Genomic DNA, 26,807 nt, shown 5'->3' on the forward strand with positions numbered 1-26,807 from the left:
ACAGCTAACAAAACAAAACAACTATATTCAACTAGCAATGCATCCATATTACTTCGGATTTGCTAAACCCACTTGTTTCCTCAAAGCTAATGGCAGAGCACTTTTTGATTTTGTTTTTTAAACCAATGCCTTAAGTTAAAAAAAAGGGTATTAAACTAGGAATACTTTAGGAGACACAACATTGACTTTTTTTTTTAGTTAGCCATATTCTGTTACAATACTGACCAAAACTTCTTTTAAGAGTTTAGGGTTTATGGTGTTAAAAACCCATTTAATACCTACCGACTGAAATGCTGGTAATTTACTTGGTTAAATATGGTCTGGGACCCGGTGGAACTGTTCCTGCTCAATGAGATTGCGTACTTCCCATGGCACAGTCAGGTTATGGCATATTTATCTACTGCCCAGCTGAGGAATACAAAGGAAGGAGGCAGTGAAGAGAACTGCAGGTATGTAGAAAACCAAGACACGGGGTCTAGCTACTGTCCCCTACTTAAGCTGTCCAATTTATGCTAATTTTGGTCAAGCTCCAAGAAGTAATGTTTTTAAGTTAATTTAGCATAGACTTATGTGGCGATAAATACTACCTTCAAAAATGCTAAAAATGTTGGCTAGATTTAGTCTGAGCTACCAAAAATATATATATATAGAATCAACTGTAGTCTCAGATACAAGACAGACAAGAAGTATTGGCTGGCACAGACTAGAAGCAACACTTATCTTTCACTTCAGTCTAAATCACAGTAGCCGCAACACCTTCCATTTCACTCACACAAATACATTATTCAAAATAAAATGGAGCATTCTTGGGTAAAAAACTACTTCATTTTAAAAGGGGGAACTGAACATTACACAGAATCAAATGAAACGACAGAAACCAAAGATAAGTAGGAAAGTGGTCTAGTATTCTGTGATACAGCAAAACAGTGCTTGTTTAATTGTGCCTAGTTATAAGGGTTGGTGCAAACTGCACACATGGAAGATGGCAATAAAGACCTCAGTCAGCTTTGTGGAATGAAGTAACTAGGTAACTGTTTTGACATATGACTGTCTCAGCTTCACCTCATCAGTTAATAGAGTGCAAAGATCCCAATGTAAGTCCTGATGTCATCTTGTCTTCTTACACAGACTAAAAATCAGCAAATTCTTTTGCACATTTCTCTGTTAGAGACACACGAATATCTTCTTCTTCATAGTCATCAAAGTTGCTGGTATCTCCAGCTCCTCTGCACTTTGGTATAAATGGAGCTTCTACCTATATTTGAGAGAAAAAACATGTAAGATGTCAGTTTAAAAGAGCAGACAAGTAAAAATCTACCTTTTAGATTTACTGATATGGTAACAAGCATAAAAAAAAACCTTGATCCTCCACCAGCACTTTATCACTGGCAAGTGAGAAAGCTTAATCAGAATAACTTTACCCAATATAATCCATTATCACATTTACTTAGGGCTTTCTAAAATGAACATATCAAGAAGCGTCTAGATGTATGCACAGAAATTTAAAAACATCATATCACTTATTGACAGACGTCCAACAAAAATTACTTTCGTCCAGAGAAAGATTACCACCCTTCTCAGTCACCATCTCAGACAAAAGCCTAAGCAAATACAGCTATTTATTATGCTGCACTTGGAAGATCAAAAAACTCAGATTCCAACAGACAACAAGGGAAAATGAATTCCCTGTTGAGAATATTCTGCTTCCTGGAGATGATAAAGGTAGAGATTATGCAGTGAGGGCTGCATGCAAGAGAATCTATCGCAATGGTCGAAGAGATGGAAAAAAGGACTCCTGGCTAGCAGCACTACCTAGGAGTCCCGGGACAATTTGGGATCCAAACCTCCCAGATTAAAAAAAATCCATCCAAAAGACTGGGCAATATCCAATAACACTGCTCAGCCAAAATGCTTCTGAAATAAATGTAGTCAAACTTTACTAATTCTGGGTCACTGAGAACAAAAATGATGCTTAAAATTGTTGATTGGCTTTAGTTTTCAAGATATGCTATTGGGTCAGTATATACGACCCTTGACTTGGGAATGGCGGAGGATAAGTGAGTTATAAAGGGAAGGGATCTCAATTTAAACCAGAAATGACTAAAATACATCTTTGACTGGATCTATGAATAAATCTATGACTGGGTTTGGACAGTACTTGCTTTTTAGGCAAAACAATGAATGATGCAATCTGAAGCTGGTATTGCGTCGTACATTATATGAATTGCATCATGTTATTCCTAGAAGTCATGGATGATGCAATCATAATGAAGCTTACATCACTCTGCTGAACAAATTGCCCTATATCAGCGCTAGAAATCATACAGTGTCGTACTCTCTTATTTGTCAGTGTTTGATTTTGCAAAGGGACACATTTCTGTTTAGCCAAAGTGAGCAGACATGCCTCGTACTTGTGTGAACAGCGCAGATAACTTCTGCTATGTTTGTGGTGAAGTGACTTTTGCCTCACAAAAGCGCAGTATAACCACTATGGTTAAGAAAGCCTATCACCTTTATTTTGGCTGCAAAATTGGAGATCAGGACAAGAAGTGGGCCCCACACATATGCTGCAACACTTGTGCAACAAATCTTCGCCAGTGGTTGAACGGGAAAAGGAAATCTATGCCTTTTGCAGTGCCAATGATTTGGAGAGAGCCAACAGATCATACCAGCAATTGTTACTTCTGCATGGTGCCTCCAGTTGGGAAAGGTGTGTCAAAGAAGAAAAAGTGGACTGTGCATTATCCAAACATTCCATCAGCTATACGCCCAGTACCCCACGGAGAAGGACTGCCGGTTCCTGATGCACCAGAATCATTCTCACTTGAGTCAGACGAGGAAGAGGATGAAACTTCTGGTCCTGAACCATCAATGTCACAGGACCCACATTTTCTCCCATCCTCCTCCTCTGAACAGGGGCGGCTCCAGGCACCAGCCCACCAAGCATGTGCTTGGGGCGGTGCCTGGAGGGGGGCGGTGCGGCGGGGCGCTCCGGCCCGAGAGCGGGGCCGCGACTGGGCTCGCCGCCCTCCCCGCGGTGCTCCGGTCGGTCGGGGAGAGCGGGGCCCCGGCCGGGCCCGCGGCCGGGCTCGGCACCATCCCCTGCCGCGCTGGGGTGGGGGGGTGGGGGGCTGGTGGCTTTTTTGCCTAGGGCGGCAAAAAAGCCAGAGCCGGCCCTGCCTCTGAACCACACCTCATAACACAAGGTGAACTGAATGACCTTGTCAGGGATTTGGAACTACCCAAGAGTAAGGCAGAGCTGTTGGGCTCCGGACTACAGCAGTGGAATCTCCTGGCAGGTGATGTTAGGGTTTCCATGTTCCGTGACCGTCAAAAGGATCTTGTCCCATTCTTCTTCATGGAAGGTGATCTTGTAGCCTGCATCAACATCGATGGTGTGATGGCAGCCCTCAACATCGTTCACGATCCAGATGAGTGGAGACTGTTCATTGATTCATCGAAGACGAGTCTTAAAGCTGTTTTACTGCATAATGGCAATGTTTTGCCATCAAGTCCAGTTGGTCATGCAGTCCATATGAAGGAAACCTATGACAACATGAAACAACTTTTGAGGTGCATAAACTATGACCAACATCAGTGGCAGCTTTGTGGCGATTTGAAGGTTGTTGCTCTCTTGCTTGGTCTGCAGACTGGATACACAAAGTACTGCTGTTTTCTCTGCGAATGGGATAGTCGTGCAAGAGATTCCCACTACATCAAGAAAGATTGGCCACTCCGACAGTCATTGGAGCCTGGGAGGAAAAGTGTTCAGCATCCACCACTTGTTGAATCAAGGAAGATTTTGTTACCACCCTTACACATCAAGCTGGGTCTGATGAAGAACTTTGTCAAGGCCATTGACAAAACACAAGCAGCTTTCAAGTACCTCCGTGGAAAATTTCCAAGGTTAAGTGAAGCTAAGATAAAGGAAGGTGTCTTTGTTGGTCCTCAGATTCGTGAACTTCTTCGAGATGATGCATTTGACCATGCACTGCGTGGCAAGGAAAAGACGGCATGGAAAGCCTTCCAGTTAGTGGCAATAAATTTTCTCGGAAACAACAAGGCAGACAACTACAGGTTGTTGGTGGAAAACCTCCTCAAGGCATACAAAAGCCTTGGTTGCAACACGTCACTAAAGATACATTTTTTGCACTCTCATCTAGATTTTTTTCCACCGAACTGCGGAGCAGTGAGCGACGAGCACGGCGAGCGATTTCACCAGGACATTGCAACAATGGAGAAACGCTATCAGGGCAAATGGAGCCCATCAATGCTTGCAGACTATTGCTGGACAGTGACAAGAGATGCTCCATTTAATGAATACAAGAGACAAGCCAAGAAGCGCCGAGTAGACACTGAATAGGACTAAACTATGTACAGAATAGTTTTTTGCCTTTTGTTTCATAATAAATTTTATTTATATAACCCTTTTGCTGATTTTTAAAGGGTTACATAAACAGGACAGGTGAAATATTCTCATGTAAAGCAACCATAAACACATGAAAAGACCTAGGTTTACAATTTATGATTAAAACTCTACTATCTACACAATATACATAGACATAAAATGTAAAAACTTAAATATCTTAGAAACAGTAGCCAATCAGTTGTTTTAATTGTCATATTTGAATTCAGCACATCAAAATACATAATACATAGCACATTTTATCTCTGAAGCAGACGACTTCTCAAAAATTGTAGACCAGTGTAACAGGAGCACACATCACTTCAGCTGAAGCTCCCTGACACTTCTCTTACTTACTAGCACCTTGTCTGCATTGAACATCAACTAGTTTGCTCTCATTCATGCCCCTATCTCAGCCAGGCATTAGGAAAGAAGAGAGCTTGCACTGAGTATAATGGAAGGGTGTGTGTTGGGGGGGGGGGGCCCCGCGGGGGAGGAGGGGTGTATTGTGAATCATCAGCATATATACCAGCTCAAAATCCACATCTTTTCACCATCTCCCCCAGCAGCTTCACATACATGTTGCTCAAATATAACTTTCAGGACCCCTCATGACAATTGTTCCACATTATTCAGAGATCTCCCGAAGATGAAAAAAGTCTGTTTAAATGAGAAGCGAGAGCCCATCCAACCAGTCCTAGAATTGGGACATAATCAATGATATGAAGGGGTACTGAAAGATTAAAAAAATCCAAGGAACTCCTTAGCTGTAGTTATTTTTATGAGGAGAACAATGATGTCATCTCCATGACACACTCACAGCAGTTTAGCTTTAGCATGTCTCAAAAGGCTGACTCCTGTGATTAGATGAAGTACCGTATATACTTGTTCATAAGCCGAATATTTCTGGTAAAAAAGTAACGCATCAAAGAGCGGGGGTCGGCTTATAAATGGGCCTACACCAAAATTTGATGATTTTAAACTCTATGGAATCATTGAATTGAATATCTAATACATTGTTGTTTGTTTACCTGGAGCGTCTGCAGGCATAGAGCCCCTCAGCTCCCAGTGTCTGCAGTTCGCCGTTCCCAGCCAATGGGAGCTGCAGAAAGTGGCATGCCAGTTCCCAGTGGCTGGGAACGGCGAACCGCGGACACTGGGAGCTGAGGGGCTCTGTGCTTGTGAATGCTCCAGGTAAACAAAACGTCCAGGCCCCCTAGCGGCTTACCCTAGCAGGCCAGGAGCCAAAGTTTGCCAACCCCTGAAATATAGGGTCGGCTTATGAAAGAGTCATACAGTTTTTGCTATTTTTACATAACCATCTTGGGCGGTTGGCTTATAAACGAATGGGCTAATGAACGAGTATATACGGTAATTGGTTGGGTTTAACAGTTAGATAGGTCAGACTACACTGTTAAAAAAAACAAAAACAAACAAACAAAAAAACCCACAAGGTTGTTTCTATTCCTTCCAAAGATATTATTCACACTATTCAATATAAATAAGCTCAGAGACTCCTCTGTAATTTTCCCTACTGTTAATTCTAAGAGTAAAATTGAAATGAGTGAGCAGATTCACCTCATCTGGGTAAGTTCATTAATCAGCTCCTTTTTGCAGATGCTCCAAAAGACATATTACTGCCTCTTGTGAACGAAGAGCATTAAAGATGGATATTAGAAAGAGGTATATTTGAGGTTAGAAAATATGATTTATGAGGGAAGTTTGAAAGAACTGAGCATGTTTAGTCTAGGGAGGGCATGAGAGAGGGAGGGCATGATAACAGTCTTCAAATAGGTAAAGGTTGTTATAAAGAGGACAGTGATCAAAACCAAACATCTGTTGAAAAAACAACACAGCAGGGCACAGATTATCCAATAAATTCTTGGAATGTATTTGAGACAATTTTTTTATGTCAGAAGGTGGAGAAAGCTACGAGGGGAGAGGCTGTTCTAGATTTGAGTTTGACAAATAGGGAGGAACTAGTTGAGAATTTGAAAGTGGAAGGCACTTTGGGTCAGTGATCATGAAATGATTGAGTTCATGATTCTAAGGAATGGTAGGAGGGAAAACAGCACAATAAAGATAATGGATTTCAAGAAGGCAGACCTTCGCAAACTCAGGGAGTTGGTAGGTAAGATCCCATGAGAAGCAAGTCTAAGGGGAAAAGCAGTTCAAGAGAGCAGGCAGTTTTTCAAAGAGCCATTATTAAGAGCAAAAGAGCAAACTATCCCACTACATAGGAAAGATAGGAAGCATGGCAAGGCACCATCCTGTCTTAACCAGGAGATCTTCAATGATCTGACGCTCAAAAAGAGTCCTACAAAAAGTGGAAACTAGGTCAAATTACAAAGAATGAGTATAAGCAAGTAACACAAGGATGTAGGGACAAAATTAGAAAGGCCAAGGCACAAAATAAGATGAAATTAGTTAGAGACATAAAAGGTAACAAAAAAACATTCTACAAATACATCAGAAGCCAGAGGAAGACTAAGAACACGGTAGGCCTGGTACTCAATTGGGGGGCGGGGAGGGGAGGGAGGAGGGAATAACATAAAATGTGGAAATGGCAGAAGTGCCAAATGACTTTTTTGTTTCAGTTTTCACCAAAAAATGTAGTAGCAATTGGACATCAAACTTAATGAAAGCCAGTGAAAATGAGGAAGGATCAGAGGCTAAAATAGGAAAGAACAAGTTAAAAATTAGTTAGACAAGTTAGATGTCTTCAGGTTACCAGGGCCTGATGAAATACATCTTAGAATACTCAAGGAGCAGACAGAGGAGATATCTGAGCCATTAGCAACTATCTTTGAAAAGTCATGGAAGACATGAGAGATTCTGAAGGACTGGAAAAGGGCAAATATAATGCCAATCTATAAAAAGGGAAATAAGGACAACCCAGGGAATTACAGACCAGTCAGCTTAACTTCAGTACCCAGAAAGATAAATGGAGCAAATAATTAAGCAATCAGTTTGCAAACACCTAGAAGATAATAAGGTGATAAGTAAGTCAGCATGGATTTATCAACAACAAACTGTATCAAACCAACCCAAGAGCTTTCTTTGACAGGGTAACAAGCCTTGTGGATGGGGCGGGGCAAGCAGTAGATGTGGTATATCTTGACTTTAGTATGGCTTTTGATACTGTCTCACAAGACCTTCACCTAAACGAACTAGGGAAATACAACCTAGATGGAGCCACTATAAAGCGGGTGCATAACTGGTTGGAAAACTGTTCCCAGAGAGTAGTTATCAGTGGTTCACAGTCAAGATGGAAGGGCATATCGAGTGGGGTCCTGCAGGGATCAGTTCTGGGTCCAGTTCTGTTCAATATTTTCATCAATGATTTAGATAATGGTATAGAGTGTACACTTATAAAGTTTGCGGACAACACCAAGCTGGGAGGGGTTGCAAGTGCTTTCGAGGATAGGATTAAAATTAATGTCTGGACAACCTGGAGAAATGGTCTGAAGTGAACAGAATGAACTTCAATAAGGATAAATGCAAAGTACTACACTTAGGAAGGAACAATCAGTTGCACCCATACAAAATTGGAAATGACTGCCTAGGCAGGAGTACTGCAGAAAGGCATCCGGGAGTCATAATGGATCACAAGCTAAATATGAGTCAACAGTGTAACACTGTTGCCAAAAATAATAATAATAATAATAGTAATAATAATAATAAAAAAGCGAACATCATTCCGGGATGTATTAGCAGGAGTGGTGTAAGAGAGACATGAGAAGTAATTTTTCCGCTCTACTCTGTGCTGATTGGAGTACTGGGTCGAGTTCTGGGCGCCACACTGCAGGAAAGATGTGGACAAATTGGAGAAAGTCCAGACAAGAGCAACAAAGCTAAAAAAAAAAAAAAAGGGAAAAAAGAAAAAAAAAGACCTATGAGGGAAGATTGAAAACAAATTGTGTTTGTTTAGTCTGGAGAAGATAAGACTGAGAGGGGAACATAACACTTTTCAAGTACATAAAAGGCTGTTACAATGAGGAGGTAGAAAAATTGTTCTCTTTAATCTCTGAAGATAGAACAAGAAGCAATGGACTTAAATTGCAGCAGAGATGGTTTAGGTTGGATACTAGGAAAAACTTCCTGTCAGGGTAGGTAAGCACTGGAATAAATTGCTTGGGGGGAGGGGTTGAGGAATCACCATCATTTTATTTTTTTAAGAACAGGTTAGACAAACAGCTGTCAGGATAGTTTAGGTATGCTTAATTCTGCCTCACAGTGAATGCTAGCTGACCTTCTGAGGTCCCTTCCAGCTCAACATTTCTATGATTACAGTGCACCACAGAGGCCTAGCAAAAGCACAACATGCTGCCATGTGGGAATCAAGTAAATCGGTCCTGAACATCAAGGCCTATGTTTGTTCCCTGTGGAGTGGCAAGAGCAGCAGACTTGTATATTATGTGATATCCTCATATGGTCATGTTAGAAACAAAGTGGACAAGTTCCAAAGGGAGTTGAAACCATCTTCTTTGGCCCAAAGGACTGTCACTGCAATGTGAGGGCTTTCAGAATGGAGGGAAGGTATGCAGGACAAAAATAAATCACGCAGCTTTATACAAAGGGAATATTGCATAGGTGACCACTATGGTGGATTCTTTGTTGACATCAAGGGATTCTGATATCTCACAACCACCAAGAAAGTAAAGCTGAAGTGGTTTGTGAGATCATACAACTCAAAAGATACCTATACAGTTTTGGTATCAATGTTTTCCTATAGTGAAATCCTTATATTTAATGGAGAAGAGTAACATTTTTGTAAATTTTTATACTGTTTTTTTAATGATTTTGTATGGTGATGTTTCCTCCGAACATTTTATGTCAGAGCCAGAATGTGCCTGTGCAACATACTCGTAGCCAAATAGTGTTTTTGCCATTTTTTGTTGCCTTTAAACCTTGCAATGGTTAATCTTATTTTAGACCCCAAATCATAGGGGTCTCTGAGGATCACAACAAATCTGCCTGCTGGAATTTGTGTCAGTGAATCTGACAGACTGCCAAATATTTAAAGAGATTGCGAGCTGAAAACATCAGCTATTATTATTTAGTGTTAGATCATGACATTATGATCTGCATAGTGCAAGGGGTGGCATGTTACTGCACTGACTTGGAATATCCTGGGAGGGAGACAGTGACTCCCTGCTATGCTGGGGAGGGAGGAAACTATCTAGTGTTTATACCCAGTGCAGCATAGGAAGGCTCTAACTTCCTGCCCCACAGCTGCACTGGGATGGAGGGAAGTAGCAGCTCTGCAGAACCTGCTTCCTTTCCTGTACTGCCACCTTTGATGTAAACATATGCATGTCTGGACCACAGTAATACTCACTAAGGCCAGGTCTACACTACCGCGGTAGTTCGACGGCTGGCAATCGAACTTCCGGGTTCGATTTATCGCGTCTGGTCTGGACGCGATAAATCGATCCCGAAAGTGCTCGCCGTCGACTGCGGTACTCCAGCTCAGCGAGAGGAGTACCGCGGAGTCGACGGGGGAGCCTGCCTGCCGCGTGTGGACTGCGTCTGAACCGCGGTAAATTCGAACTAAGGTATGTCGACTTCAGCTACGTTATTCACGTAGCTGAAGTTGCGTACCTTAGATCGAATTGGGGTGTTAGTGTAGACCAGGCCTAAGATTTGTGAAGCTAGAAACCACAAATAGGAATAGGGCCGCATTGCACATGGCTTTATACAAACATACATCCCTGCCCTCAAGGCAGGAAGGAAAAAGTGGGTGCTCAACAGCCTGAATATATACCTAACCTATGTAACCATATGTTCCTATTGCCATTACCCTCATTCTCCTTCCAGTTGTTCCCAAATTATTCCCTAATAAAAAAACCAAACAGACTAAAATTGGGATTTTAAGCAGCGTTTATCAAAACCAGGGGCTTTTCTGCAGCCACAGCCCCTTGGGCTCTGTTTGTGTGTGGGGAGTAACAGCCCCTCCCTCTCTCTGTTGCTCTTGGATGCACCACCTTGGTGTTGGTTGCGGGGCTGCCAGCAGGGGTTGGGCCCTACTCCCCTCTGGAGACACCTGGGGCACAATGCTGGAGGAGCAGGCAGCCAGTGAGTTCCCCACCTTCCCAAGGGCGGTGGGGCTCAGGCTTTGGGCTCCAGTCCCAGGCTCCAGCTGCACAGTGGCAGGCCCTAGGCTCCGGCAGCGGGGCTTCAGGCTCTAGCCCCCCCTGCTTCCCCTAGCCCCTCATCCAGGGCTTAATTTGTCCCCAGGCTTGGCAGGGCTGAGTAAGTCTGCTGTGAAAAGTGATATTTGTATGTTAATATCACTTTTCTACAACGGACTTACTAGCTAGCAATAAATTACAATGATTTGGATGTGTATGTGTGCATATTTAATTGTTTTTCTTAAAGCTAATTAAGTATTTTAGGAAAAAGTGTGAGAGTGGCCACCAGCAAGAGTTGGTGGCCGCACTCTGATTGCCCCCAAAAAATTTGTCCTGGGAACCCCTGTTAGCTCAAATGAAAAGCCTGAGATGTTTACTTGCCCTTGTAATACAGGGTTATTTTTCACAATATTATTCTCAGATCCCTACCAAAGGAAATCTCTGAAGGTGAGCTCACAAGAGAACAGGGATATGCAATGGAAATACTGCTCAGCCTTAATTAAAGCCGTATTACCAGCCACTGTTTTAATAAATACCTATGCATGCATAACAATAACAAGAGGCTCTGATCTTATCTGAAATATTAAATAACTGACTGTATTATGCACAAGTGTAACACAACAGTACTATTCATACCATTTTAGTTGCTAAGGAACTATCTTTTCATTATGCAGAGTAGGTCCAGTTTAGGCAAGTGACTTTACTATAAGAAAGCACTGGTGAAAACAAGTGACTGTGAAAAGATGGCGTCAAACATAATAGTTGATCTCTAGATTTCAATACACCCTGAAATATTAATATTGTACTCTACTATTATTGTTTTAGCCTTCTAATAATATTTATTTCCCATAATAATTAATTGCAAAACCATTCTTCATTAGTATTCCAAATCCTTTACAAATGGTAATATAAAGTAGTGATATTTCTTGCTTCTGATAAAAAAAAGTTTTCGACAACAATAGGATAGTGAGGTTAAGCATAGGTAACAAAATATTAAAATATTTAATTTATTATTATAGGAAAAAATCACAGAGGAATCCCCACTGCATATAAATTGTGTTCTAAATGGGCATTTAAAAACACAGAGAAGAGAGAATTACAATTTTGTAATGTTAAATCTTTTCTTAAAATGTCTCCACTTAACACAAAGAATGCAAGATGTGTTAATAGTACCCTGTCTTATAGTAATTAATACATTAGTGATTACAACAACTACTGTTCTGTCAATTTGTGCAACCAAACAACCAGTTTCTTTTTATAAACTATTGTTAGATTTTAGGTTTGGCCTTTAAAAGAATTTTTAAAATTATTATTATAGCAGCACTTTCACACCTCTGTTAGCATTTGAAGAAGACACTAATATTCACTGAAGTATGTCACTTGACTGTAAAGACTCATTTATGACAAATGTCTCAAAATAAATAATTTCTGCTCTCAAAATTTTCAGAACAAAACCAATGAGATTTTAAAATTTTACTACTTCCTATTTAAAAGACAGAAAAATACTGGTTTAACCTAAGAAACTGTTCATTTCCTACGTGTATGTCATCTGGGAACTGGCTAATTTCCAGGTGCTTAGTGATGCTACAAAAGTAGCACTATGCCAGAGGGGAGCAGACTCTGGGAGCTGCTGGGAGGCAGGGCCTGCAGTAAGTCCCACCCTGCTTCACTCACTCTGTCAGGAACCAAATCTTCCCCTTCCACCAGCCTTCTCAGCAGTTGTATCGTTGATGAGAATTTTCTTAAGGTCTCATTCTGGTACAACTCCAACACTGGGAGCAATAGTGGGAGCCCTAGCATAGGCTTGCTGCCAGCATTTTCTGACCCGCTCAGAAACTGAGCTGGTCTAGAAAACACTGTGGTAAAAATGCTGACCTCCAACCAGGGCCAGATTTCCAATTAGGCACAGTAGGAACGTGCCTAGGGGCATCAGGGTTCTAGGGGCACCTAAAAGTGAAAAGTGGGTTAAAAGTTTCATTTTTTAAAGAAAACATGCTGTGGGCGGGGGGAGGGAAGGGGGGTGGGGGAGAGACGGGACAGGGGACGGGGACACTGAACATGCTGTGCCTAGGGGCGTGTAAAGTGTAAATCCGGCCCTGCATCCAACCACTAGAAGGGCTCCCAACATTGCTACCACTGATGGAACTGCACTAGTGCTAGAAAAACAATTGGAGAATTTATAAGAAATCTTCTATGTATTCAAGATTAACGAGATCCTCTTCTGCCTCAGAAGAAGACAGCAGAGGAAAGGTGTGTGACAGCAGAGGCTGGGTGCGTAATATCAGAGGCTGGAGACAAATCCCTCGATTAAGACCAGAGCATCTCCATGCTGAAGAACAGGCTGGTTTCTGAGAAGAAGTAGGCAAAGAACATAAAGGTTTCTTAGTGGGAGGGACAATTTCAGTAGCCATTATATGTTAAGGATTAAGTAGAAGTTAGAGGTGCAAGAAATAGCTCATTTTGAAGATGGGCAAGAAAGAAATTAGAGTAGAGTGTGAACCATGCATTAGGGGAGCAGGGAAGTGCATGAGGTGCCCAGGATAAGTATACTGGTCCTTTGTAATTTAATGCATTCCTCAGGATTCTAAGGAATATCATGCTTTTCTCAGAACATCTGAATTTGCTGGGTCAAGTTTGCTAACTTTTCCATTCATAATACAATTTACAATACCCAACTTTGACTTTATTTAATGAAATCAGAAATACATATAACTTTAATTATTTAGATGAGAAAGTGCCTTACCTTTCTCTGATAAATGGCAATCCAATCTGTTGTAGCAAACCACTTGTGGTTCTTTATGTCATTTACACCATTCTTTAGATTTCCATATCGTTTGGTCAAGTCTACCTGGAGTAAATTTCTTAGTAGGTCCTTCAGGTCTGAACTGAAGTGTGATGGGAACCGTACCTAAAAAACACACCCATAAATTAACACCACAATATAGATTACATTTGTTTTTTCTCCCCCTTTGTGAAGTAAAGAGAACAATGCTCATGTAAATTAAAACTGTGGAGTCATTCTACACTTCTAATTATACATATCAGTTGGAGCACTTAGAGACAGATGGAGTTAAGGTTGCTTATGCATTTTGATTTCAAAGGGCCTTTTCCAATGGCATATAACTTTGTCAAATTTTCACTTCTTGGGCTGAAATTTTCTAGGTCTTGTCTGTCTCTGGATTATTTATTTCTTTATTTTGAATTTTTAGCATACAGTAGTGGTTTTGTAAGAACTAAGAAGCTAATTTAGTTTTTACTAACTGATGTCTCTCCAACACTCCTGGGTCCCCTTTCATCAAATAATTTTTAAAACCAAATTTTAAGCTAGCATCAGATTTTGCCTCCCCATTTTTGAGAATATAACTGATTTTTCCAGTAGAGAGGGGATACTCGCCTGACTTATTCACACAAATGGTGGTTTGTATGTACCCACTTACGCTGGTGAAATCAAATAAATCTTTTTGAAGAATGAGGACAGCAATTTTAATTCTGATTTGGAAAATCATAATTATAGAAAAGAAGACTGAATATATAAGATCTGTGAAAACTGACAGGGAAATATAAATACTTATTAAAAATTCCTACCAAAAAAAATAAATACACGAGATGATGAAACTCACTACTAAAACTCACACTGCCACAGTTGGAGCTATAACTCCTTAGTACAATAAAAGGCTTATCTTTAACTGGTTTAAATCTTACAGGATTTATTTTTCCTTACAGAACTGAGAAAGGGTAAGCTGAATGCATATGATAGTTTGTAGCTGAGGCCTGGACTGACAAGAGTAATCAACACCTGAAGGGAGGGCTCATTTCTTGGTGGATAGAATTAGGGAGGTAAACAGATAATTATGCTGAAAACAGAACATTTGTGCTAAATAAGGTAAGTAAATAGGACAGTAGGCTTAAAAGATAGAATGTCTGAGCCAACTAAGATAAGAGGGATAATACCCTGGGAACCATTTACTATGAACAAGGTAACAATGGACAAAATAAGTTAGGAATGTAGAGATGAGGTAAAGAGTAGGTTGAGTGTGGACAATGCATGGACAGAGCATGCTTCACAGGGATTGGTTCTTGCAAAGTAACCAATCCAATAACGTGTGATGCAATGTATAGCAAATGCAGTATAATGTATAAAGAAAGATGTTTTTTGTGTAACTTTGGATGTGTGGTACACCCTATAACTTGAGTAGGATCAACTCAGCATAGCTTTGCTGAATGCCAAATAAAGATTCCCGAGTGATGAAATCTGGAGTTGAACTGAGTTTTTTAGATTCCATGAAGTGTTCTCTGAGAACTGGACAAGGTGCTCTGGATAAGCTGAGTGGAAAAAGTCTCAGAGGGAATCCCAACACTGTTTGACCCTGGTGTTTTGTCTTTAGTAAATTACCATTATAAGGGCATCCCATAGCCACTGAACTCATGTATTGGATTAGGAGGATTAGGATTTCTAATTAGTTGCTAATTGCACACTCAGCAGTCATATGTGAGAATTCAATCTAGAAATGTATTTATACTATAATCTCTCTATAGATACCCATACACTGCCAATCAAGCTCTTAGCTGAACAATTCTGAGCATTGTTCAAACACATGAAAGTTTGTTTGCCTTGTCAAAGTAAATTTGTGACTATTTAACAGACTATCTCAAACACAAAATAGTCATATCCACTCTGCACTGGCAAGGTAAACCAGGTTAGCATGAACTGTGCTTCAATAGTGTTTAAAAAAGATCCAGTTGATACAGGTTTCACTGCATAGTTTAACAGGGCCTTAAATGATCCAAGAAGAACCATCAGAAAAATCTAATGCAGGATCTGAAATTGAAAAAAAAAGTCTCTTGCCACGTCCACGCTTCCAGAATTTGGCACTCACTACGCCCAGTTGGTCAGTGGTATTCTGTAGCTATGAAATGTCATTAAATAATTAATTTAAGAGTTAAATGCAGTGCGCAGAATTATTTAATCTGTGAAGAGATGTGGCAAAATCATCAGCTCTGATAGCTAAGTATGCTCCTCCGATTTATCTGTCTAGGCATGTGTATGGCTCTCATTAGTGTAGTATCTGAGTGCCTTACAATTACTAATGAATATTATCCTCAAAACACTCTGAAAGGCAGGAAAACATTAATGCCATTTTACTGATGGGGAACTAAGGCAGAGGGTAGGTAAAATGACTTGCCCAAGGTCACATAGGAAATCTGTGGTTGAACTGAGAACTGAATCCAATTCTCTTGAGTTCAAAATCCAGTGCCCAATCCACTAGACCATCCTTCCTTCCCAGAGTCAGTAAAAATATCGAATGATAAAACTAGAGAAAATTTAGGTACAATAATGACTGCAAAAATGAACCTTCTTTTTCCAATATGAAGATAAATCTTTAATGAATAGGTAGTTTAAAGAATCTTTCAGTAAAGAGAGTGGTCATTCTAAAAGTCAATACTTTAGGCAAAATGTAACGAAGGAAATTAATAACCTATTTTTACAGGAAGAGCCACAGGAAATTTAGTAATCACAAAAGTGTCCCCAATTTTATATTTCATCCAAAAGATAGACTCCTCAGAAGCAATATTCTGAAACACCATGCTACAACATTAGTTCAATACTGACTTAGAAGGAGGAATGCCAGTATTTGAATCACCAGCACCACCTGGGTTTTCCCCAAGATCTTTTGTACAAGTTGTGAACCAGTTAAACCTGTTTAAGTTAGGAGATCTGATGAGATCACTGAATGAAGTGATATGGCTGTTCATCATGTCAATGTCTTTTGTGTGCTTTTACCCTGTACTACACAGATTTCACGGGGGAGACCAGCATTTCTCAAATTGGGTCCTGAACCAAAAGGGAGTTGGGGAGGGGGGGTTGGTAAGGTTAGGGGGTTCATGGTATTGCCACCCTTACTTCTGCACTGCCTTCAGAGCTGGGCGACCAGAGAGCAGTGGCTGTTGGCCAGGCACCAAGCTCTGAAGGCAGCTCCCCACCAGCAGCAGCACAGAAGTAAGGGTGGCAATACCATACCATGCCACCCTTACTTCTACGGTGCTGCTGCTGGTGGCAGCTCTGCCTTCAGAGCTGGACACCCAGCCAACAGCCACCACCTCCAGCTGCCCAGAAATAATGGTAGCAATAACCCTCCCCACCACACACACAATAACCTTGCAACCCTTCCCCCAACTCTTTTTTCTGTCTGGATCCCTACAATTACAACACCGTGAAATTTCAGATTTAAATAGCTGAAATAATGAAATTTACTATTTTTAAAATCCTATGACTGTGAAATTGACCATGAATTTGGTAGGGCTAACCGGAATGGGCTATGCTTTAACCTTCCTTTCTCTGTGCTAACCTAAGGATTCCCATTGCTGTGTTGACTAATAAACCCCATTATTTTGACAACACTTTGAGTGTCACTGCAAATGCTTGGTGAGGTTCATTAGTCCCTGAAGATTACACAAGTCTCTACCAGGAGTCTATCTCAGTTGGATTTGGCTCAGCAGACTTCATGGTGTGAAAGAGGAGTGTTGGAGCCCCAGATGTTCGGTCTAAAGAAGGCAGTGAGGCCACGTGGCCTAGTCTGTGCAGGAAGAGAGACCCTTTGAAGGTTTGGCACACTGAAGAGGTGCCTCCTAGAGACTGTTCAAAGCTCGGGGTGTAGCACCGATCCTGTGGATTTGTGACATATACCTACTGGATTATTTAGCCATTTTCTTTTAAACACGAAAATATAAAATTTGGGGCGTGGGAATGCAAGAGTTTTTAAACTTTAAACACAGCAATATTTCAGAGACTTAAAAAATGTATGCACTTTTTAAAAATTATTATTGCAGTAAGGATGTCCATGGATTCAAAAGTACCTGTTACGGACTTTTCTAATTCTCTATCTAAATGGATCAACCTCTAATAAATCAGTGAATTGTGGATCTACTCAGTAGACAATCAGGTTACAGGAAAAGCTCTGCAAAGACAATGGTACAAAACAAAGAGTTTTTTAAAATAGACCCCTTTTGCATACCTTTCCAGAAACTATCTTTTCATAAATTTGAATTGGTTGATCTGCAAAGAATGGAGGATATCCAGCGGCCATTTCATAGATTAACACTCCTAATGCCCACCAGTCCACTGCTTTGTTGTAGCCCTGCGAGATAAAGGGGAAGTATTACTGTTTTACCATAGCTAATAAAATTTCAGAGTTCCTATACACTTATAAATACAAAATATATAGTATTAGTATAAAACATTAAAACACAGAATAGTTCAGAATTAATTGCCTCATGACGTCCAGTTTGAAGACGACTTAAAACACACATGGATGATGCACTATGAGATTTATTCACGGCTCAGTTCTTGAAACTTCTTGCACAGATTGCTGTGCTTGGGCAGAGCCCCAGTGAAACCAGTGGGACTCTGCACAGGTGCAGCAACCCACCCACCCAGAAGAAAGCACAAATAGCACCCACATAGCCACCCACCCACCGAGAAGAAATATTGGGGCCCAGGTCTTTATTTGAATGCAGTCTCATCACATGAAACTTAGTTTCAGAGCAAATTAAAGACATTTCATTAAGTAAAATCATGCCTCTAGCAATGTACATACTCGGTTTCATTCTTCATATTATTTTAGTATCTTAAAACTTATTAGTTAAGTTAAAATGGAACCTCTCAAAGCTTTGAATAGAAACCAGTTTTAAACTATTTAGTTATTTAGCTATTATTGATTCATCTATTAACTGACCTGTACTTAAAATTTATCTGAAAAGCTTTTTTTTTAAAAAAGCTGTTTACTCTGAAAATAGAGACTACTATTACTTCAATTACTAATACATTTGCAAACAGTACATTTAAAAATATGTTCTTTTTCCAAAATCTTACCAGGACCTGAGCTCAAGCTTCAGTGTCTTCCCTGAAAAAATTAATATCAATATGCTGAAGTGAGAGGGGAAGGAACACAGCTTCCTGTGCTGCTTTGCATGTTAAGTGCATTAAGATACAAGGGCTAAGAACTATTATCACCACCAAAAGTTTCAAGAGAACCATCACCCTGCACTAAGGCCTTGGAAGGTTACAAGTATTTTCAATTCACTTTTACAGACAATAGATAAGATATTGTGCAATAAGGGGGCATCGGTAAAACAGGGATAATGATACTGCTTTCCTTTGTTAAGCACTTTGAGATATATGGATGAAAAGTTTTACATAAAAGCCAAGTATTTATAATAATTCCTTCTCCATTCAGATACTTGTTATATTATTTGAAGAAAGAGATGATGTGAGATAAGCCAGTTATGCTTAAAGAGTAGTGGCACATTTGATTTTTTTTATTTATATTCAAAAAGACAAGAAAAAAAAAAGATGATTTAATGCATAATGCTTACAGGTTGAAACTCTCCCTCAGTGGGGTGATTCCCAAAGGCCTATTGGTTTATCCAGTATGCAGGTCTGGTTACCTTCTGGAATTTTTTAACTAGTTCATTAAAACATGAAAATATACCAGAGCAGGCAAAACTGGCATATGCTTATGAAACACAGTAAAAGAACTAAAAAAGAGCCACCATGGCTTAACAACCATGTAAAAGAAGCAGTGAGAGATAAAAAGACTTCCTTTAAAAAGTGGAAGTCAAATCCTAGTCAGGCAAATAGAAAGGAGAATAAACGCTACAAAATAAGTGCAAGAATGTAATAAGAAAAGCCAAAGAAGAGTTTGAAGAACGGCTAGCCAAAAACTCCAACGGTAATAACAAAATGTTTTTTAAGTATATCAGAAGCAGGAAGCCTGCTAAACAACCAGTGGGGCCCCTTGATGATCGGGATACAAAAGGAGTGCTTAAAGACGATAAAATCATTGTGGGAGAAACTAAATGGGTTCTTTGCTTCAGTCTTCACGGCTGAGGATGTTAGGGAGATTCCCAAACCTGAGCCGGCTTTTGTAGGTGACAAATCTGAGGAACTGTCACAGATTGAAGTGTCACTAGAGGAGGTTTTGGAATTAATTGATAAACTTAACATTAACAAGTCACCGGGACCAGATGGCATTCACCAAAGAGTTCTGAAAGAACTCAAATGTGAAGTTGCGGAACTATTAACTAAGGTTTGTAACCTGTCCTTTAAATCGGCTTCTGTACCCAATGACTGGAAGTTAGCTAATGTAACGCCAATATTTAAAAAGGGCTCTAGAGGTGATCCGGGCAATTACAGACTGGTAAGTCTAACGTCGGTACCGGGCAAATTAGTCGAAACAATAGTTAAGAATAAAATTGTCAGACACCTAGAAAAACAAACTGTTGAGCAATAGTCAACATGGTTTCTCTAAAGGGAAATCGTGTCTTACTAATCTATTAGAGTTCTTTGAAGGGGTCAACAAACATGTGGACAAGGGGGATCCAGTGGACATAGTGTACTTAGATTTCCAGAAAGCCTTTGACAAGGTCCCTCACCAAAGGCTCTTACGTAAAGTAAGTTGTCATGGGATAAAAGGGAAGGTCCTTTCATGGATTGAGAACTGGTTAAAAGACCGGGAACAAAGGGTAGGAATTAATGGTAAATTCTCAGAATGGAGAGGGGTAACTAGTGGTGTTCCCCAAGGGTCAGTCCTCGGACCAATCCATTTCAACTTATTTATAAATGATCTGGAGAAAGGGGTAAACAGTGAGGTGGCAAAGTTTGCAGATGATACTAAACTGCTCAAGATAGTTAAGACCAAAGCAGACTGTGATGAACTTCAAAAAGATCTCACAAAACTAAGTGCTTGGGCAACAAAATGGCAAATGAAATTTAATGTGGATAAATGTAAAGTAATGCACATTGGAAAAAATAACCCCAACTATACATACAATATAATGGGGGCTAATTTAGCTACAACAAGTCAGGAAAAAGATCTTGGAGTCATCGTGGATAGTTCTCTGAAGATGTCCGCGCAGTGTGCAGAGGCGGTCAAAAAAGCAAACAGGATGTTAGGGATCATTAAAAAGGGGATAGAGAATAAGACTGAGAATATATTATTGCCCTTATATACATCGATGGTACGCCCACATCTCAAATACTGCGTACAGATGTGGTCTTCTCATCTAAAAAAAGATATACTGGCACTAGAAAAGATTCAGAAAAGGGCAACTAAAATGATTAGGGGTTTGGAATGGGTCCCATATGAGGAGAGATTAAAGAGGCTAGGACTCTTCAGCTTGGAAAAGAGGAGACTAAGGGGGGATATGATAGCGGTATATAAAATCATGAGTGATGTGGAGAAAGTGGATAAGGAAAAGTTATTTTCTTATTCCCATAAAACAAGAACTAGGGGTCACCAAATGAAATTAATAGGCAGCAGGTTTAAAACAAATACAAGGAAGTTCTTCTTCACGCAGCGCACAGTCAACTTGTGGAACTCCTTACCTGAGGAGGTTGTGAAGGCTAGGACTATAACAGCGTTTAAAAGAGAACTGGATAAATTCATGGTGGTTCAGTCCATTAATGGCTATTAGCCAGGATGGGTAAGGAATGGTGTCCCTAGCCTCTGTTTATCAGAGGATGGAGATGGATGGCAGGAGAGAGATCACTTGATCATTGCCTGTTGGTCCACTCCCTCTGGGGCACCTGGCATTGGCCACTGTCGGTAGACAGGATACTGGGCTAGATGGACCTTTGGTCTGACCCAGTACGGCCGTTCTTATAAAAATGCTAGCAAAAAAGACACCTAATTATAATTTGCTTCCTGCTCGCAAAAAGTTACTTGCAAATGTGAGAATAGAATTTTAAAAGGTTGCATTAAGAGTGTGTACTAAGAGATAATTTGGAGTATTTTTTAATAATCTCTAATTAACAGAGGATTGCATTTTGTGTACTTTACGAAGGGCTGGCAATTCAGGGACTGATTTTCACAGGTGCCTAGCTACTGCAACTGCCTTAGATGCCAATCATTAAATAAATAATTCTAAATTGGATCAAATGTCAAGCCTGAACAACAAGACAGTGCTTGTTCTTAAGATTATATATAGAAATACCTTGCTGAGAATTATTTCAGGAGCCAAGTATTCTGGAGTTCCACATAACGTCCAAGTCCTTCCTTTTACTCTTTTTGCAAACCCGAAGTCTGTGACCTGGAGCACAAAGAAAAGTACTTGTAATTATTTTTAAGTGTAGTTTAAAAAAAAATTCAATTTTGGAGATGTTTTGAAAAGTATCTTCATCCACAGAAGCAATTCACCATTTATGTCTTGTTCAATATGGTGTAAGACTTCATCTTGTTTAGCCAGTTATTTTGATCCTTTAATTCAGACAAAAAAATTATGAAAAAATTGATAAAACTAAAAAAAAAGAAAGATATGGCACCCTTAGCACAAGCCGCTGTATTAAAAAAATGCAAAGCAATGAGAGCTAACCATGGATTATTATCTTACAGATGAATTATACTTGTATTAAATGTTAGTCCTTACTGTTACTTCAGTCTTATTAAATATAGCTAAAAATGTGATTATTGATAATGGGTCACAACTTCTGTAGATGCCATAAATAACTCGACAACGTGATCAGAAAAAAACAGTTGGTCAAGAGATCAGCAACTCCTTGAAAATCTGGGAGATTTTTACTGCAAAATTGCGTAAGGATTATATCAGGGGTCGGCAACCTTTCAGAAGTGGTGTGCCGAATCTTCATTTATTCACTCTAATTTAAGGTTTTGCGTGCCGTTAATACATTTTAATGTTTTTAGAAGGTCTCTTTCTATAAGTCTATATTATATAACTAAACTATTGTACGTAAAATAAACAAGGTTTTCAAAATGTTTAAAATTAAATTAAAATGCTGATCTTACGCCACCAGCCTGCTCAGCTCGCTGCCAGCCTGGGGTTCTGTTCACCTAAGCTGGCAGAGGGCTGATCAGGGCCTGCGGCCGGGACCCCAGACCTTGGGGGGTGGGGGGCGGGTGTTTCAGGGGTTAGGGCAGAGGGCTGGGGGAGGGGGTTCAGGGCAGAAGGCTGGGGTGTGTGTGGGGGGGTGGGGGGTGCAGGGCAGAAGGCTGAGTGTGTGGGGGGGTGCAGGGCAGAGGGATGGGGGTGTGTTGGGGTGAGGGGGTTCAGGGCAGCGGGGTGGGGGGTGCAAGGCAGAAGGCTGGGGTGCTTGGCTGGTGGGGGTGCTCCCAGCCCCCTGCCCTGAGCGGCTCATGGCAGGGGGCTGGAAGGGATATGCCCTGTTCCACCCCCTTCCCCCAGGCTCCGTCCCTACCTCTCTCTGCGTCCTCTACGGAGCTGTGTGCACGCTGCCGCTCTTCCCCCTCCCCCTCGCTAGGGGCATCAGCTGATTGGCGCAGGGACGGAGAGGAGGAGGGGCAGGAAAGCACCACGCTGGGGGGAGAAGCGGGGGAGGGGGGAAGCTTGGCTGCGGCAGAACCAAGCTTCTGCCTCCTGCCCCCGCAGGGGAGAGCGGTGTGCGGGGGGGCTGAGTGGGGCTGGTGGTCGGGACCGCGGCAGGGAGTTGTGTGCCACTCAAAATCGGCACGCGTGCCGTAGGTTGCCGACCCCTGGATTATATGTACCCTTTTGGCACCATCAGTGTAACATTTATGTAATAGAGTAAGCTATCATAAAGGAGGTCTTTTCAGATGATAGTAACTTCTGATATAATCCCTCTGAAACACTTTCTCAGACATTATATATTATTCAATACAAACTCCTTCAGATGCAAAGAGATGCAAAATGGAAGAGGAACGTTTCCATAGCTCCACTACTACGGTATTTCTTTATGTGGAAGAAGACTGGAACTTTCACCTAGATAAATAGGGCATATATCTTTGTTAGCATTTCTTCCTCCACCAAAAAAAAAAAAATAAAAAATAAAAAAAATAAAAAATCTGAACTGCCACTGCTCAAAAAATCATTTACAGCGATCCAAAAACCACTTATTCAGTATAAGACAAATACATATTCTTCTTTCTTGCAAAGACAGATGGCTGTTACGAAGACTTTACTGGAAATAGCCAAATCACAAACACTGATCTTTGTTCTTTTCCATTTATGCTTTCAGGCTGAGTGGACAAACTATTGAGGTTTTCTGTTTTATAATTTCAGTCACACTGTTAATCAATCAAACTTATCAAGAGAGAATTTTTATTTGCAGTTATGTTGTTTGAAGCAATGCACAGTTAACACTCTTGAGGCATATGTGGAAGGTGCTTTATGGGAGTTTTCCTGAAACTTCAAGAACTTGCTATTTGAGTTCAACAGTTGTACTGTGAGATTCAAATATTTACGTTTGCATAAACCTACGTTTTTACCCCTTTTTAGCCTGAGCGGTTAGCCAATATTTGGGGTCTTGCAGGTTGTTTCCATTAGGAGGAGAAATTGATGATAGTGAGTTATTTCTCTGATGCCATCATGTGTATTTATAAATAATGTACACAAAGTTCTGTTTCCTTAAACACAGTAGAATCAAACAGCAGGAGGCAATTTCTTTGCTCACAATTCCAAGCCTCTTCCCAATCAGAACTTTGCCCCAAAAGCTCTCTTTTGGTTCTCTCTCAAGGCCAAGTCACCAGTGCTTCACTTATTGTCTCTCCTGGCTCTCTGCTTGCTTTCCTGTTGGCCTTGTGTTTCTGGCTCACAGTCACAAACAGCTCCACCAAACAATACCCACCCCTTCACTTGCATTCAGATCCAAGGAAAAACTTTTCAAACTGCATAGCTCAGCTCCTACTCCAGCCTTCCCATGATGGTCAGAGATTTGGGCAGTGGCTTCTTATTATTTCATGCATTACTAAACATAAGGGCATTTAATCACTCCCTCATTTAGCCTGAATGGAAGATGACTGTCACATCTACCAGCTTCAACAAGGTTTGTGACTTCCCATAATTCATAGATGCACTTGCTAGGAACTACCCAACCGCCAGCATAATACAAAACTCTGAAATATATAAATGTTCACCTGCATCATACCTGGATATATCCTTGCTGGTCAATTAAAAGATTTTCAGGCTTCAGATCTCGGTAGATGAGGTCTAGTGAATGGAGGTACTCAAATGTTAGCACTATCTGAGCTGCATAAAACCGTGCATGTGGTTCACTGCAATGAATTAAAACATTATTATGCCTTTAACAATAGCCTTACGTAGTTACAATATAAAACGTCACATTCTTAAAGCTGTAGACAACTTAAATATCAAGCAATTGTTTCCTAGTTATTTATGTGATAGAAAAAGAACAAAGGGAACCAACAAGATTTTAGTATCCAAATACCCGTAATCTCAATCCTCCACGATTTATAACATTTAAAATTGCACATGCAAGACAAGGGGTAACATGCTCCATAGGATAAATCTTTCTGTTTATTTAATTTCTGCTTTGTTGCAAGATGATGTTTTCATTTCACTTGGTCTTTTGGATTGACTTTTAGAAACCAAAAACATTGCCAATGACAATCTATACACTCATCCCAGGATTCTTTCTTGTACAGATTATGAAAGCCTATATTAACTAATTGCAAACTAATAAATGTAATTAGGAGACTTCCACTGCATGATTTCAGCTCACTGACAAGGGGAAAAATTAAAAGGCATGTACCCATATTATGTAATTAAAACTCTTTTCTTTAATGATTACAGTTTTAAGAAAAAAATATACACAAACTAGAAACTTAAGGTTTTTATTTCTGAAGGAATAATCTAATTAAGTATCTTACCTGAATCTTCCAATTCTTCTTAGATGTGAGAACATTTCACCACCAGGGACATATTCCATAATCATGTATAAATTAGAATTGTCCTAAGAATCAAATAAAAAAATACACATAAATATTAAGAATTCAACATTCTAGAATCTCTATAGAAAACAATTTTTCAAGTAAAGCACATTTTACTTTTTACTAAAGAAGTAAAAGATTAATCTCTAACCATATACTCACCATAATCAACACAAAACAGCATACAGTAGTTGGTGGAAAAGTCAGACACAGGAAACAGACACCACCACTGTGATGTTGCACTCCATATGTTTTATGGAAATATGCTAATGAGTGTGAATATAATGTTACTGGAATATGCTTTATGCAAAAGGTCTCTTATAAGGTATCATTACAAAGCTTATAATCTACTAAGTAGATCGTAATTGTACTCAACAAAAGGTGGCATATAATAGCCATAAAAGGCTTAGTTTATGTTCTGCCCTGCTACCACTGATCTGAAAGGTTTAAAAACCATAAGCAAGAGGAGAGTTCAACCAGTCTCACGGTAAATCGTAAGATCCAGGAGTGCGAATCCTGTACAATGCTCGGCTGGAACCTTAGCTGGAATAAACTAACACAGCTCCATTGAAATCAATGAAACTACACAGAAATAAACTAGCTGAGGATCTGGTCTGATATCTTTAGAGAAGTATATTCCCACAACTGTTTAGAAAGAGAGGGCAGCTCCTTCTAGTGGACTTCTAACAATTGTAGAACTAACCCAGGGAATGCACTTTAGTTCATGCAGTGGTCCAATGGTTAATTTAATACCTATTCTGCTTCAGTCCTCTCTTAAAAAAGTTAATTGTGATCAGATGCTTAATACAATTAACATTAATTACAATCTGGAGCATGAGCCAGAACAGGGAAAGAACAGATTAAAGAATAATTAGACAAATTAGATATATTCAAGTTGGCAGGGCATGATGAAATTCACCCAATTTACTTAGGGAACTAGCAAAAGCAATCTCAGAATCATTAGCAATTATCTTCAAGAACTCATGGAGAATGGGTGAGGTACCAGAGAACTGGAGAAGGGCAAACATAGTACCTACCTATCTTTAAAAAGGGGAACAAAGAGGACTGGGGGGTTATAGACCAGTTAGCATAATGTCGATACCTGGAAAGACACTGGAACAAGTTATTAAACAATCAATTTGTAAGCATGAAGAGGGTAATAGGGTGATAAGTAATAGCCAGTTTGGATTTGTCAAGAACAGCTCATGCCAAACTAACCTAATTTTTTTCTTTGACAGGGTTACTGGCCTAGTGGATCGGAGGGAAGCTGTAGATGTGATTGTAGTAAAGCTTTTGAGGCTGTCCCACAGTATTCTCGTAAGTAAACTACAGAAATGTAGTCCAGAAGAAATCACTATAAAGTGAGTGCATAACTGGTTGACTAACCATGCCCATGAAAGCTTATGCTCAAATAAATTTGTTAGTCTCTAAGGTACCACAAGTACTCCTGTTCTTCATGCTCAGAGAGTAGTTATTAATGGTTTGCTGTCAAAATGGGAGGACATATCTAGTGGGGTGCAACAGGGGTCTGTCCTGGGTCTAGAACTA

General features: G+C 40.2%; 1 protein-coding gene across 3 annotated transcripts in view; it reads right to left on the reverse strand.

Moving 5' to 3' along the window:
* Positions 1-403: 403 nt before the first annotated feature.
* LOC113407230 (cAMP-dependent protein kinase catalytic subunit beta) overlaps positions 404-26,807 on the reverse strand; it is a 120,025-nt gene continuing 93,621 nt past the window's right edge. For all 3 annotated transcript variants that reach the window (XM_026655466.2, XM_026655465.2, XM_026655464.1), the window contains 6 exons: positions 25,200-25,282; positions 24,458-24,584; positions 21,532-21,627; positions 17,553-17,675; positions 13,283-13,447; positions 404-1,255 (listed from right to left, as the gene is read on the reverse strand). In XM_026655466.2, coding sequence (XP_026511251.1) covers positions 1,130-1,255; positions 13,283-13,447; positions 17,553-17,675; positions 21,532-21,627; positions 24,458-24,584; positions 25,200-25,282 — 720 coding nt within the window. In that variant the 3' untranslated portion in view covers positions 404-1,129. The remainder of the gene's footprint in view (positions 1,256-13,282; positions 13,448-17,552; positions 17,676-21,531; positions 21,628-24,457; positions 24,585-25,199; positions 25,283-26,807) is intronic.

This window comes from Terrapene carolina, unplaced genomic scaffold, assembly GCF_002925995.2.
Source record: "Terrapene carolina triunguis isolate 2854851 unplaced genomic scaffold, T_m_triunguis-2.0 Scaffold210, whole genome shotgun sequence".
NCBI lineage: Eukaryota > Metazoa > Chordata > Testudines > Emydidae > Terrapene > Terrapene triunguis.